General features: G+C 32.4%; 1 protein-coding gene across 1 annotated transcript in view; it reads left to right on the forward strand.

Annotated features, from left to right (window-relative positions):
• The window catches only part of LOC124357383 (serine/threonine-protein kinase PAK mbt), a 39,395-nt gene extending 25,610 nt beyond the window's left edge, over positions 1–13,785 (forward strand). Inside the window, exons 10-12 of the mRNA XM_046809139.1 lie at positions 1,177–1,321; positions 9,567–9,682; positions 10,609–13,785. Of these exons, the coding sequence (XP_046665095.1) occupies positions 1,177–1,321; positions 9,567–9,682; positions 10,609–10,770 (423 nt within the window). The 3' untranslated portion in view covers positions 10,771–13,785. The remainder of the gene's footprint in view (positions 1–1,176; positions 1,322–9,566; positions 9,683–10,608) is intronic.
• The last annotated feature ends 1,530 nt before the right edge of the window (positions 13,786–15,315 follow it).

Consider the following 15,315-nt stretch of genomic DNA (forward strand, 5'->3'; position numbering starts at 1 on the left):
AAAGTGGTGGGGATGCTCCTGATGGAAAATACGCTCCTTGAAAAGCTTCCTGAAGGGAAACAAAAGAGCTGTTTGACTTGTTTAGGGGAAAAAAATGAAGCTGATAATACTGTAGAAGTGTGATAGCTGACCAACTCCGACATTCTGGCCAATGTTTTAAATGACCAGATAGTTGAATTTTGCAGTGTGCAGTAAGGATTAAAAATAATTTGTCCCATGAACTAATTTCTTCTCTCTATAAGGCAATGGATCACATCAAAGAAATGAGATTCCTTATGAATCAAAAGAAAATTAAAGTGATGAGATGTTTGAATCCCTTACTAACCTGAACCAGTTTTGTTTTAATAAAAGATAAACATTTATGATAAATTGTATATAATTAAGACTGCTCTATGTGTACTTAAGATGTATGTGAAATAAAACCTTTAACATCTTAACTGCGGCTATATCCTGAGTGATGATAAGTATTCTGTCTAGTGTAAGACATAAGTATACTAGAGCATCTGCCATAGTCAACATGTAAAACTACTGTACAATAACTGTCTAGCTATAATACGACATGTTGTTAACATCTTCAATGCTGGTGTACACTGAGTGATGACAAGTTACCTAATAAGACAGCAAGCACACTAGGGCATTTGCCACAGTTATGTGGTCTGATGGTGTACCTTAGTTTTTTGTTTGTTTTTTTTTTTACTACAATACATAATATTCTCAGTGAAATTTAATATTTTTCTCAATTAAATAGCTCTGAATCAAGTGAATTATTAGTCACACATACCATCATCAAACAGTTCCAAAGTACTGAATTGTTTAGTTGTTCATTATGTTTTATTTTGTCAAGAGTTTTACTTCTAGTTTGTTTTATTTGTTGTCATTGTTTGTTATAGTAATATGACACATCCCCAATATGAGTAAATGCCATATATTTTATGGGTCAATAATAATCTAAAAGTTTATTGCCCTAACAAAAAATCAATGTACCCAGAACTCACTAGCAAGTAACTCACATGATTAGTAAATGATAAATTTCTGTCCGGTAATACTTAAAGTGTCTTCTAATTGTCAGTTCTACCAGTTATATGTAATAACTGTATCATGTACAGAATGTATTGTTGTGTCATGTTAGGCATCACAATAATTACTGTTATTGTGATACTGTGAACTTGGTTTCAGGTGAAGTTATCTGATTTTGGGTTTTGTGCCCAAGTGTCTCAAGAACTTCCCAAGAGAAAATCATTAGTAGGAACTCCATATTGGATGTCCCCAGAAGTGATTTCCAGACTACCATATGGTCCAGAAGTTGATATCTGGTCGTTAGGTAAATGATATATAATAGTTATTAAATAATGTTTAATCGTGTTGAATGCTGTGAAATATGTTTTCTAGCAAAGTTCATAAAATTGTATATAATTTAGAAAACAATAAACCTAACATGGTAGATAGGAATTGGAGGTATTTGAGAGAATTTATGTTTTTATGCCAGCCCACTAAACATCCCACAGTACTAAAGTTAAAAAAAAATCTAATTAACTTTTAATTGTTCAATTTATAAGAGTATGTTTATTGTCATCTTAAATGTGTGTGTCTTCTCAAAAGAGTCTTCTAAAGTAGCTGGTTTTTTTTTGAGGATTGATCCAATTTAACAATTTTTCCCCTATTTTCTTTGAAATGTTATACACTTGGAACAACGTACACATTTAACACGACATTATATGCCATGTTATTTGTGCACGAGAACACCCTCTGTGAAGATTTGCTCACTTGTTGTGTAAACAGCAATACAAACTATAAAAGTTAAGTAACTTCCAAAACTTGAGCAAGTTTCTCTGTAGTTCATTGTCCTTAACACATTTTTCTTTCAACATTGCAAGAGTAAACGTCATGCTGCACCATGACTACATGCATGTTAGCAATTTTCCCCACTGACTTATTCTTCTGCCATTATAACACATAAATATGTTGTAGGACAAACATAATTGCAAGTTAAATACATTAAAGTAAGTAATACTCCAGTTAACAAATTGTTCAAGACAGTCTAAAAGAACAGTCCGCCATCACATGTCCATTAGCAAAATGTTCACACATTAACTTGATAATCGATCAGTACCAGGCTGAAGACAGCTGCAGACTGGTTTTACCTGATATCAGGTAGGGGATGAAGATAAAATGGATACTCCACTCCTACTTCCCCAAAACAAAATATTAACAAAAATCTGTCTTTGCTGCATTTTGCCATGGGTGCATATAACAATGTGTTAAGATTTTTCCTTGACTCCCCAAGCCAATGAGTCATCTCCCTAACGTGTTCGAAACTAACTTGGAAAACATGCAAAATTCAGAGAATTTTATAAAAGGATGTTTTGGTATACATCCGAATATTTTAAATGATATTCTGCAAACTGAGGTTCTTGTGACATCAAAAACAACACAAACTTTTAGAGAAGAAAAATAACTGTTACTTTCCAAGAAAACAACTGCCGGTTCATTAACTCTCTGATGTTTCTTTCTACTGAGCACAGATTACCCACCTATCAGAACAAAGCTGCATGATAGCTGTTAAATTTTGCTGTTAATTTTGAATCACAAAATCAACGATTTAGGTTTGAGCCTACAGCTCTGTATTAAGTACCATATATTGCTTGACATTCATAGGATTAATAAATTATACATGTTTGTACACATTTACACCTAGATACATCCATATTAGTACAGGGTCATCAAAAAAATATGGAGCTGATTGAAACGTTAAAATTAAGGCTGTAATAAAGATAGGTTTATTTTTTGCACCAAAAGGTATAGAAAATGTTCAAGTTTTTTTTACATACTTATAGGTTTCTATGTGAGCTCTCACTGTGGCACAATAGATCTAAGCGATAATCGACCTCCATCCAGGTCTGCTCAATCATGTCAGGAGTCACAGTTGCATTCACAGTGTTGACTCATGCCCTTAAGTGTGGTAGGTCCCGGATCTTTGTAGGGAAAACAATGTCCAAAGGAGTTGTCAGGACTTCTTGTCAGCCACCTCTACCAATCCACCTTGCAGGGAACCAAGGCGTGTCAAGATGGTGCATGCGCAGAGTTGCGGACTCAAGGATAGTCCAGTGAGGATATTAAACTCTAAAATTGTTTTCTGTATTATGATATTAGTTTTGCTGATGTCACTTCATTAACACTTTAAAATAATAAATTAAAATTGGTCCCACCTATTTTCATGACTATATTGTTTTTATAACTGTATCAACTTTTGAACTTAAATTGTATCTTTCTTGTTTATTAGTACTTAAATTTCATAGTTCAAATATGTTTATTTCTATATAGTTGCATTTTTTATTTGTTGACCTTTACATTGCTTCTAGAGTGACAGGATATTCAGGGTGTGTAAGATTGGGGGTAGTGGTTGCCTCCTTTCAAAATCCCACAAGGAGAGTTAATGGACACTATCTCGGTAATTTCACATAGGATAAAACAGAAATTAATTATCACATAACATTACATAAATCTACAATGAACAGGTAACTCATAAATATAATTAAAAATATCCTTATCCTAGAAATAAAACCATTTGTAAATATAATTAATAAATAATCATTATTAATCACACAAAACAGTGATCTAGTGTGTATACATATGTACACACACATGAAACATTAAAATTCCTTCAGTACAGGTGAATTATTGTAATTTTATTCATACTAAAATTAAATAAAGCTAGATATAGCTATTCTTATCCTGAAATAAAATAATTAACAAAATATAAAAGACATTTTAAAATAATTAGATACATTGGAATTTATGTATATATTCACTGAATAAATAAATATATATATATATATATATATATATATATATATATATATATATATTATATATATTTATTCAGTGAAAGTTTAATTGATTAGAAAATCATTTTCTAAATAATATTCTTTCTCTATTAAGATATTTTTAAATTTTTATCTCTATCGAAGCAAAAAAGATAGAGGTAATGGAATTTTATTGTAACATTTTAGTCCTTTGTAATAAGGGAAAATTTCAAATAATTTAGTTCTATGGATTGGGTATGTAAGTCTGTATCTGTCTTGTATTGTAATCATGATCTTTAGGGGTGATATTATTAGGTAAGTTTTTAACGGTACACATTAAAACCTTATGTATATATATATATATATATATATATATATATATATATACTTTTTGCGATTCAATGTTTATTGAAATTATATATATATATATACACACGAGGCATGTTTTAAAAATAAGTACAGTTTTTAAATTACGCCGCCGCAGCGCTGCAGTTGCCATTTAGCGCATGCGCGTAGTGTAGCTACATCAGTTGGGAAGCCACAGACGCCATTACGACGCCGTTTCATCAAGTCTTCATTTGTTTACGTGATTTTAAAATGCTGCCGACTATCAAGAATGCCGCCAACTGTGAAGTGCGTGCTGTGATTAGTTTTCTCTGTGCTAAAGGCTTAAAAGCAATTGACATTCATCGTCAAATCAGTGAAGTTTATGGTGAAAACATTATGAGTGAAGGAATGGTGCGGAAATGGGTTATGGCCTTCAAAGATGGCCGCACAAACGTTCATGATGAGGAACGAAGTGGGCAACCTTGTCATTACCGATGATCTCCTACAAAAAGTGGACTGTAAAGAGAAAGAGAACAGCCAGTTCACAATTTCGTCCTTAGTTGAAAAATTTACTGCTGTATGAAGAAGTGTTCTCTACAAAATTGTGTCCGAACGTTTAAATTATCGGAAACTATGTTCATGGTGGGTACCGAAAATGTTGATTGGGCAGTGCATTGAGCTTTCTCGAGCGTTACAGTAACAAGGGCGATGATTTTTTAAGCCATATCGTTATAGGCGATGAAACGTGGGTAGCCTACGTTACACCAGAATCAAAACAACAGTCAATGGAATGGCGGCATTCAACATCTCCTAGGAAAGTCTAATTCAAGCAAACAATTTCTGCCCAGAAAATCATGTGCACTGTCTTTTGAGACAGACAGGGTGTGTTGTTGGTCAATTTTCTGCCTCACGGTGAAACGATTAATGCAGCCGCGTACTATGAAACTTTAAAAAAACTGCGCCGCGCAATTCAAAACCAAAGGCGTGGCATGCTGAGTGCAGGTGTCGTTTTGCTCCATGATAATGCTCGTCCACATTCAGCAAATCGAATGCAAAAGCTCATCACTTCATTTGGCTGGGAACAATTGGACTATCCTCCATACAGTCCCGATCTAGCGCCTAGTGACTACCATTTGTTTCTGTACTTGAAGACACATTTGGCGGGGAAGCGTCATTCTAATGATGAATGATAAAGAAGTAAAAACAGGGGTTGTCCAGTCTGGCAGCAAGCTTCTTTGACGACAGCATACAAAAGCTGGTCCCAAGATATGACAAGTGCCTTAATAATAATGGAAATTATGTAGAGAAGTAGAGGAAAGAATGCTCTTTCAGGTAAATAATGTTTTGTTTGAAAAATTTACTTGTTGCTTTTTTTATATCAAAACGGTACTTACTTTAAAAACATGCCTCGTGTGTATATATATATATATATATATATATATATATATATATATATATATATATATATAATTTCAATAAATATTGAGTAAAAAAAGTACTTGCTCCATCGGGGCTCGAACACGGATCTCTCTCTTGCCGGGTGAGTGTGCTACCACTACACCACAGAGCCCTTACTTTTTACAATTCAATTATTTTGTATTTGGCTGTATCTGTCACTTATGAATTTAAAAAACCAAACTAACATATGATTGGAAGACCAAATACCTGCCAAATGACTTATTTACATTATTTAAATTTGTAAAAATGGCAATAGCCGAATTTCATTTCAACAAACATTGAATCACAAAAAGTACTTGCTCCGCCGGGACTCAAACCCAGGTCTCTCACTTGCCAGGTGAGTGTGCTACCACTACGCTACAGAGCCCTTACTTTTTACGATTCTGATATATAGGAACGGTCAAAAAATTTAGCTCTTTAAATACGAGGCATGTTTATAAAGTAAGTACCGTTTCATTCTACTGCCGCCATAGCGCTGGAATCTGTTTTCCGCGCATGCCCACTAGTTGTCCTTGTTCACTGGCTATCGGTTTACACCATTTTAGTTGTTCTACGTTGTGTTTTCAGTTTTCTGTGAACGTTTAAAATGTTTAAGACAATAGTGATCCCACCGATTGTGAGATTTGTTCTGTATTAAGAGTTTTTAACGCAAGAAATGTGAAACCGGCTGAAATTTATCATCAATTTAGAGATATTTACGGAGAAGACATGATGAGTGAAGGAATGGTGAGAAACTGTGTTAGAATATTCAATGGCGGTCAAACAATAATGTGCATGATGAGAATTGAAGTGATCGGCCTTCTCTCGTCACCAATAATCTGGTAAGGGCAGTTGACAAAAAAATCCAAGAGAACAGACGTTTCACTATGATAATGCTATCTGACAATTACAACAAATTTCTTGCACTCTTTGGTACAAAATTGTTACGGACCGCTTAGATTATCGCAAACCCAATGGATTTTAAAAATGCACTCTGATGTGTTTAAAACCAAGAGACTCGGAAGTGCTTTGACTTTTCTCACACGATACAGGAATGATGGTGAGGATTTTTTAAACAAAATTGTGACAGATGATGAAACTTGGGTTGTCATGTCACACCAGAATCCAAACAACAGTCAATGGAGTGGCGACACAGGCGATCCCGAAGAAACAAAATGTTCTAGACGACAATGTCTGCACAAAAAATCATGTGCTCTGTCTTTTGGGATTGGAAAGGTGTCTTGCTGATTGATTTTCTCCCAAGAGATGAAACCATTAATGCAGTAAGGTATTGCAAAACCTTAAGAAAACTAAGGCGGGCAATTAAACAAACGGAGAGGAATGCTCAGTAACGGAATTGTATTGCTCCATGATAATGCTCAGCCTCATACTGATGGTGACACTCAAACATTGGTTCAATAATTTCGATGTGAGCAGTTTGATCACCCATCCTACAGCCGGACATGGCACCGTCTGACTACCACTTGTTCCTGCACATGAAGTGCGAGCTATGCGGTCAACGTGTTGAAACCAACGATGAAATGAAAACTGCTGTCGATTCGTGGCTACATTCATTGGCGGAAACATTCTACGAAGAGGGTATAGACAAATTGATCACCCGCTTCGACAAGTGTTTGAACATTGGTGGAAACTATCTCAAAAAATTGTTTAAGGTTTGGGCTTTCATGTAGAAATAAAATCATGTTGAAAAAAATTGTTTTTCTTGTTTTGTTTTTTTTTTTTTTTTTATGGTACTTACTTTCTGAACACGCCTTGTATAGACCTACAGGATGATCTTAAATTTTATTTTGTTATAATTCTCAAAGCTCTTTTTTCCAATTTAAAAATAGAAATTGCTTTGGAGGGAGAACCGCATGTCATAATGGCATATTTCATGTGAGGAAAGAAATAACCATAATACAATGTCATCATAACTTGAAAACGCAGAACATGGCTAACTTTCCATTTTTCTATATGTTTCAAATTAATGTTTTCGTCAATGTATAATCCCAAAAAATGGGATCATCTACCGATTCTTCATTTTGAAAAATTCATGGTTTGAAGAATATGTTTATTTTAGTGTGTTTTAAAATGAACGATTTCTGAATTTTTCAGTTTAAAAATAAACCATTTAGAGTGAATCAATTATTTAATTTTAAGATAAGTGAAGTGATTTTACAATGCATACTGACAGTGTTTAGGTCTTTTACTATTGCTATTGTATCGTCAGCATACAATATTAAACCTTCCTCTGCTAGTACCTGTCATTTACATAAATTATAAATAGTGTTGGGCCTAAAATGGATCCCTGAGGTATCCCTTACTTGCAGACTTCTATTCAGATTCAAATGTTATGCTTCCAATTTTAAGGAAAGTTTTTGTTTCCTAGATTGGAAATTAGACTTAAAACTAGTTCATATCATACCATACAATTCTTTCACATCATAAAATTCCAAATTTTTAATAAGAATGTTATGTATAACTCAATCAAAATCCATATATAAATTGCAGAACACTCCAGCAGTAGCCCGCGACTCATCCAAGGCCTGAGAAACCTCATTTACCAAATGAGCCAGAGCCCCTTCAGTGACCTCTCCTAAAGCCAAATTAATTCTTATCAAATAAGTCGTATCATTCCAAATATCCAGTCAACTGAGAATTACCAATACTTTCAAAGAACTTTGTAAAAACTATGGGAACTAAATTTGTGCAGTAGTTTTCAATATGAGCTCTGTTTCATTTTTAAAGATAGGTGTTATGACAAAAAATTTCTGTCTGTCAGGAAATTTGCTCTTCATAAAAAGGAGGGGAGGCTAGCTCTGTCCTCAGCCTCTTCCAATTACAGCTGTCAGGAAAGTCATAATCCCTCATGTTTTGGCGTTAAAATTCTTGGACCTTCAGAGAGTCATTCAACCCACTTCAACAGCCATCCTCTGAAGCAAGTTAGACCTATTGATCTGCTCTTTTTACTATCACATTACCTTGAAGTTTGCAGTTATTTATGAGCCACTCCTGGATATCCTTTGGGTTGCTCAGATTTAAGTCACACATAAGTTTTTAGTGTAACCTATATAAATTCTATTGGCAGGTTTAAACCTGTTTAATACATGAACGCATACACCTCACACACCATGTACAGGATTCTAAACAACCAATTAAAAAATGATTTTATATGGTTACTAAACAGTCCAATATTTCTCCTCTATTATACCCTCCATTTGTACATTTATACCCAAAAGTGTACTGTACATACCTTTAAAAATTCACCCAATCCTAAACAAAATTATTAATACAACATTATTTTTAATTTATTTATGTTTTAAACTTGTACCTTCAATCTTTCACCATGAAGAATAATGCTCACTCTCCCCTCACTTAGGATTTATATTACAATTTTGGGTGCCACATGCAGAACAATGTAATTGTATATGTTTGGTTTTAGCCCATTTTCAATTGGCACTTTTGAGATATTTTCCTAATTGATTTGAGAAATATCCCTGGTGGCAGAGATGGGCTCATGGAACATGTACAGGTGGCAGTTGTTTTTGTACTGATGAACTGTGCAATTCTGGACACTACTTGGAAAATCTTGACCCACTTTCAGTGACTTAAAAAGTTGGGTTTGAGCTTTATCTATTCAGATTTAAAATAGTTATGTCCAATATAGTTAGAATTCATTTCAACAAATAACAAAATAATCTTGCAAAATAGAGAAATAGACAACTTTTATATGTGCAGATATATCATTTCTACAATCAAAAAGAGTTTAACTGTCTTCTATGTTTTTAGAGATTATAAATCTGTTCATTATACACACAACATGGCCATGGTGGGAAGGGTTGATTTAATACGAATTTTCAACAGTCATGCTATTCATTATGTGGCAGATTGTGAAACTTGTGTAATATTACTGACACTTATTTACTTCAAAGAGCTTTATATAGAAAATATTACAAGTAGTCTCTGTGTATGAAATCTATTTTATTGTAAATGTTATAGGTATAATGGTTATTGAGATGGTTGATGGTGAGCCTCCTTTCTTCAATGAACCTCCCCTGCAAGCCATGCGCCGTATTAGAGATATGCCTCCACCAAAGTTAAAAAATACACACAAGGTAAGCATCTACCAATAATTTAAAGCGTGTATTTGGATTGTATATGAGAACTACCAGGCTATGTTTTAAAATAATAGTGGAAAACTAAAACAAAAGTGTTAAAGCACATTATAAAATATTACAATAGTATTGAATTTAGTTTTCTTATAAAACTTATTTATTGAATGAAAATTATTTAACATATTAAAATTCTGTTTTAGGGTGCCATTTTTCAACAGTTATAAGTAGAAAAAAAATTAAATACAAAATAATGTTTTATGTAAATCTGAAACACTTTAATGATCAAATCTATAAATTCCATTTTAACGGTTGAAGACTAAAATGTTTTAAGGTACATTGTATTCTCTTGATTGGTATGCTTATTCTCTTCACTGGATACTACTTGATACGATTTTAGGGCTTGTTCATCATCTCTGTGTTGTAGATTTACCTGAAACTTCACTATTTAAATTTTACTACAAAATTAAAATGTCAAACTAATAGCGTGATACTCCATTGTAGGAAATTTCTGTTTCTGGGTTGGCAGCACAAATATCTTGTATACTTAAGCATATTGCATATTTGTTTACAGTAACAAATGATGTTTGTTTATTACAGCAGATGTTGAGAGGGATCATTAATTTTTCGTACACTTAAAACAATGTTGAGGACTGTATGAAGGAGAGTAATTCAGACGCACCAATCAGCATCGAACTATTTTCATGCGGGCTGCTCTTGTATTCCTGCATTGTGTCATTTATGTGCCAAGAAACTGACTAACACTCGGATAACATAATTTTCACTGTTATAGTTCTTCGTACTTTATATTTTGCCATTTCTGAAACAGTCTAGGCCTCCGCTCTTGTGGTTTCATTAAACCCCCACTCATGTAAAATTAACTTACAAACAATGTTCGCTCTTGATTGTTACCATTAATTCTGGTTTAGGTGTCTCCAAGGCTGCAAGGCTTTCTAGAGAGGCTGTTAGTTAGGGACCCGGGACAGCGAGCAACTGCTGCTGAGCTGCTGTTGCATCCGTTCCTGCGGCAAGCTGGCCCACCCGCTTTACTGGTACCCCTCATGCGGGGCTCACGACACAGCAATTGCTAGCACTGTCATTGTATAAATGTAATTAGTCTTAAGTGTAATACCAGTAGAATTGGTATGTTTTTTGAAAAGTGTTAGGAAACCTTAGAATAAAAACTGAACTTACCAAATAGTTAATTTATAAGTTTTATATAAACTTTTAATATTTATGTTTTGCATTGAGATGATAACTACCTATTTTTTATACTAGATGTAATTGACTAAACCCATATTATAACAGATTTATAAAATTTATTTCTTCTGGTATTGAAAGGAGTTGCCAAACAGATATAACAAGCTCATAAAATAATGTAAATCAGTGGTTCCCATCTGAGCAGAATCTGGAGGATTTTCAAGTTTGGTTAAGACTATTGCAAGTAAAACACAACAAAAGCAAAATATTGGTATCGTATGAACTATAAACTTGTGTTTTGGTGTTTTTTTTACCAAAGCAGTAAATAAATAAGTTTGAATTTAAAATTTTAGAAGACATGGTGCAACCACTCTGTTATTTTTATGGAAAAGTTTATATAAAATGCATCCAACCCAACCAATGATGATGGTGAACCTGGAAAGATGCAAACAAAATTAATTTTGTAACATTGTCTATTGTTAACAAAATACTTTTGTTTATTCAGTTTAAGGAAAAACTCACCTTCATTGCTGCTTCATGCTTTAAACCCATAATTAGTAAGTTATCTAATTTAGATACATGTTTAGTGTAGTAATGATGTCATTAAAGTTACGAGAATTTTCAAACCTTGGTCATCTTTTGAAGGTAATCAAGTTCTGGAGGTCACGTTAATATTTTCTATCCAAAATCTTTCAAAAAGAAGGATTTTTTGTCTGTAGCAAGTTGTTGAGCCTAATTTCTATTAAGTTTGGTATAAAGTTATACATGGACTACTCTTATACTTGGTCTTAGAACGTGATATAAACCAAACTAAAGTAATTGGTTACATGCCCAATTAGTACGCTCAATTAGTTTTCATTGAACAATACCTCTATCATTAATTACTTATTTTTGGACAAAAAATAACTAAACTGAATGTAATTTTTTTTTGAACGAACTGTATTTACCTCAAATTGTATATATCATTATTACCTATTATTTATTAAATTGATTTAAAATTGTCTTGCATTTCTTACAAGTACAGGAGATTATGCAGAAATTCGATAGCCAGTTTCTAAATTTCAACTTAAAATTCATTTATTTATTTCATGAAATGTTTATTTAATATCCATCACCATATTCAACTTTTTTCCATATTATACTTTCAAAAAATCACATTTTATCGCTTTTAATAGTACATGATAAGCAACTTTGTTTTAACTGTATTACTTACACTCTTCATTCTTAATATTTAAAATCTGCTGAATTCATTGCAGAGAGTTATAGGTGGCTTCCTTGAATCATTGTCATAATTAAATATTTAGTACAAATTACTTCCTTTACATTAGGTTACCTTCTTGTGTTTAGAACTACCTTCTTGGTTACCTCAGAACTAGTTTAGTTTCACTTTGATTGTTGACCAGTAATCCAAATCTTCAGGGTTGTTTCACTTTGATCATTCCACACTGATACTTGAGATTCAGACTAGATTTTCTTCCAGCCCTCTTTTCCTTTGCTCAGATAATTTATTTTTGTATCTCGTAAACTATTTTCTTGAAGTGTTATATGAGTAAAACATTCTCCACTGACAGTATGACTGTTAATGGATCACTATTACTTATTGAACAATACTGTAACTGCTAATTTATCAAAAAGTAAATCATGTTGATGAGGTGTCAATGGTTTGTTTGGATAACAGTTAGGTTGATTAGTGCTGATTTTGATTACTTAAGAAAGAGTTTAGATGTTATATTGTTAAAGTGACAAAAGTCATCAACAGTGTTGTGTATTCTTGCTTACTTTTTGATTCTTAGTTGAAGTGGTGGAATCTTCTTGTCATTCAATATCAAAACTTCGCTGAAAAGTTTCCAACAAATTAAAACTTGTAGTATGAAAACATATGTATTTATAAAGATGAAAATCCACATTTATTTAAATGTGTCTGAAAATAAAGAAATTATAAAATAAAAGATTCTTGGAGCAGTTTAAATTTAAAATTAAACGTAAATAATAAGCACACTGTTCCCGATATAAATGTGTATATTAGAAACCGAATGCTTCTAATTATTTACGTTGAATACTATACAATGTTTAAATATTATAAATGGCATAAATAGGACATTTAACCACTAAGTGTTAATCACCAATTGTTGACTGTAACATTGATCCTATATTTCCCTTCTTCAATTTTTGTCTTCTCTGTCCATTCTGTATTCTTTCGCATCAATATTTCTCATCTTTCAGTTAATTTATAGAATAGACTGATAAGAAACTCACAAGCTGTAAGAAAGAAATTTGATTGTTCATGTTGTTCCAGAACATCATCATTTACATAGTTTCATCTACTTTTACATACTCCTCAGAGACTTAAAAATGATGAGGTTATGTGATTTTTGAATACCATGTATAAGAAATGTAAGAAGATGTCTGAGATTTGGGAACCATTCATGTAGATTATTTTAGAATAAAATAAGTTAAATGCTTTAAAAATATTCTAGTTCATAGACTTTATGCTTAGTATTAATATGTTAATAGCATTTCATCTGATTTAGATTTATAGTATCTCTTTTTTTAATTCACTATTTTAGATTGAAAGTTTTTTAATTAGCCTGATTGGCAAGGCTAAAGCATTCTTTTCAGTCAAGCTTCACTTCACTAAAACCTATTTTAAAATTAAGAATGTTTATAAATAATAGTTAATAATAGTTATGTCTTATTCTTCTCATTCTATAAAATATTCGTGAACCTCATGTTTAGTGATTGTAAAACCCAGCATGATAAGACAAGTAACTACAGAAATTAATCAGAACAGTGATTGCATTGTTGCTAACAACCATAACATCGCTCGCATTACATTACTGGTAAATGAAGAAATTGAGATCTATTATAAGTAGATAATGAATCCTTGTTTACTTTATTTTATAATATTAACCCTTTGAGTGCCACGGGTACTTTCCGAAGGCATATGCATAAAGTGCCACGCTGTTTTTCGCATATTTGTAAGCTTTTGGGAAAAAAGCTGTTGTAAAATAACTACCAAACAGATTTCCATCATTTTGTTGTTGTTTTTTTTTTTCTTATTAAATGCAGAATATGATACATATCGTTACAAATAAAATTTAATTTTAAAAAATTAAAAAATTTCAGTATTTATAAAAAAAGTTGTTTACTTTTGTATAAAAAGTGAAGTTTCGACCTAATTTGTGTGTATACGGTATTTTTAAGATTTTTTTTCTTTATACCATGATAAAGGCCATATGATTATAAATAAAACCCATGTGTAATATCTTATTATAGAATTTTAAAAACATGGCATTATATGTATTAACAAAATGCTGCCCGGTACCGACATTTTATAAACTGTACTTCATTTGTCAGAGTTTAGAAATTACTTAGTAATGATGTAGTTTTCCCAATAAATCTAATAAAACATTAATACAACACAAATAATTATGATTAGTAAATTTAGAAACTAATACTTGCTAACATATTTACATAAAAGTTTACATTTACTAAATAATAACCCTAATAATATTTACACTGAAAATTCACGTTTTTTGCTTGAACACAACTCAAATCATACATTACTTTTGTAAAGAAATACATTAAAATACTACATAAGTTACTATTTTATTTTGTATTAACTCAAATGCTTGGTTATCGGCACATAAACAACAAGAAAGGCCGTTACGCAACACAGTACTCGTCCGCTACGTCGCGTGACTGTAAGACAGAATCATCGTACAGGTACTCACAGCCCACTATTTTTGGACGAGTTTTCCTTATCAGAGATCAAAATAAACTTCATTATAGTTCCTTCTTCCATAATGAATAGAAAAATACTCGATGAGTCATACTTCTTATCTCCAAATCGTCTCCAAATAGACACACGAATGACCTGACATTTCCGAATAATGAAACGTTGTTCTTATAGTTTTTTATTTAATTGATTGTCGTAATAACTTGTACATTCCAAAATAGGTTAAATAAAGTTAGTTGTTTTTAACAATGTAATTTATTTGGTCCCCGATAAGGAAAACTCGTCCAAAAATAGTGGCTTCTTGATAAGTACCCAAACAACATAAGTTTCACAGATAAAATAGTAGAGAAACAACATAAAACTCGTATTTATTGATAGTTTGGAAACCTATTGAATACAGCCGTCTGATTATTTGGCTCAAATAATCTTGTACTATATAAAATACTATCGAAATACGAAACGTCAAAATTGGCGACGCTGGCACTTTATGCACTTTTCGTAGCGTCAAAATTAGCGACGCTGTGGCACTCAAAGGGTTAATTTTTCACTTTTAACTTGATCCAATACTTTTGTACGTATTAGATTTTATTTCTCATACCTAACTTTCATTAAATTGTTAGTTTTTAAAGTCAGACCTATTTCAAGTTATTAACAGTAGTAGTTGCTTAACCATTCCCGGACGAAACACGGGCATTGC

Source organism: Homalodisca vitripennis, chromosome 3 (assembly GCF_021130785.1).
Source record: "Homalodisca vitripennis isolate AUS2020 chromosome 3, UT_GWSS_2.1, whole genome shotgun sequence".
NCBI lineage: Eukaryota > Metazoa > Arthropoda > Insecta > Hemiptera > Cicadellidae > Homalodisca > Homalodisca vitripennis.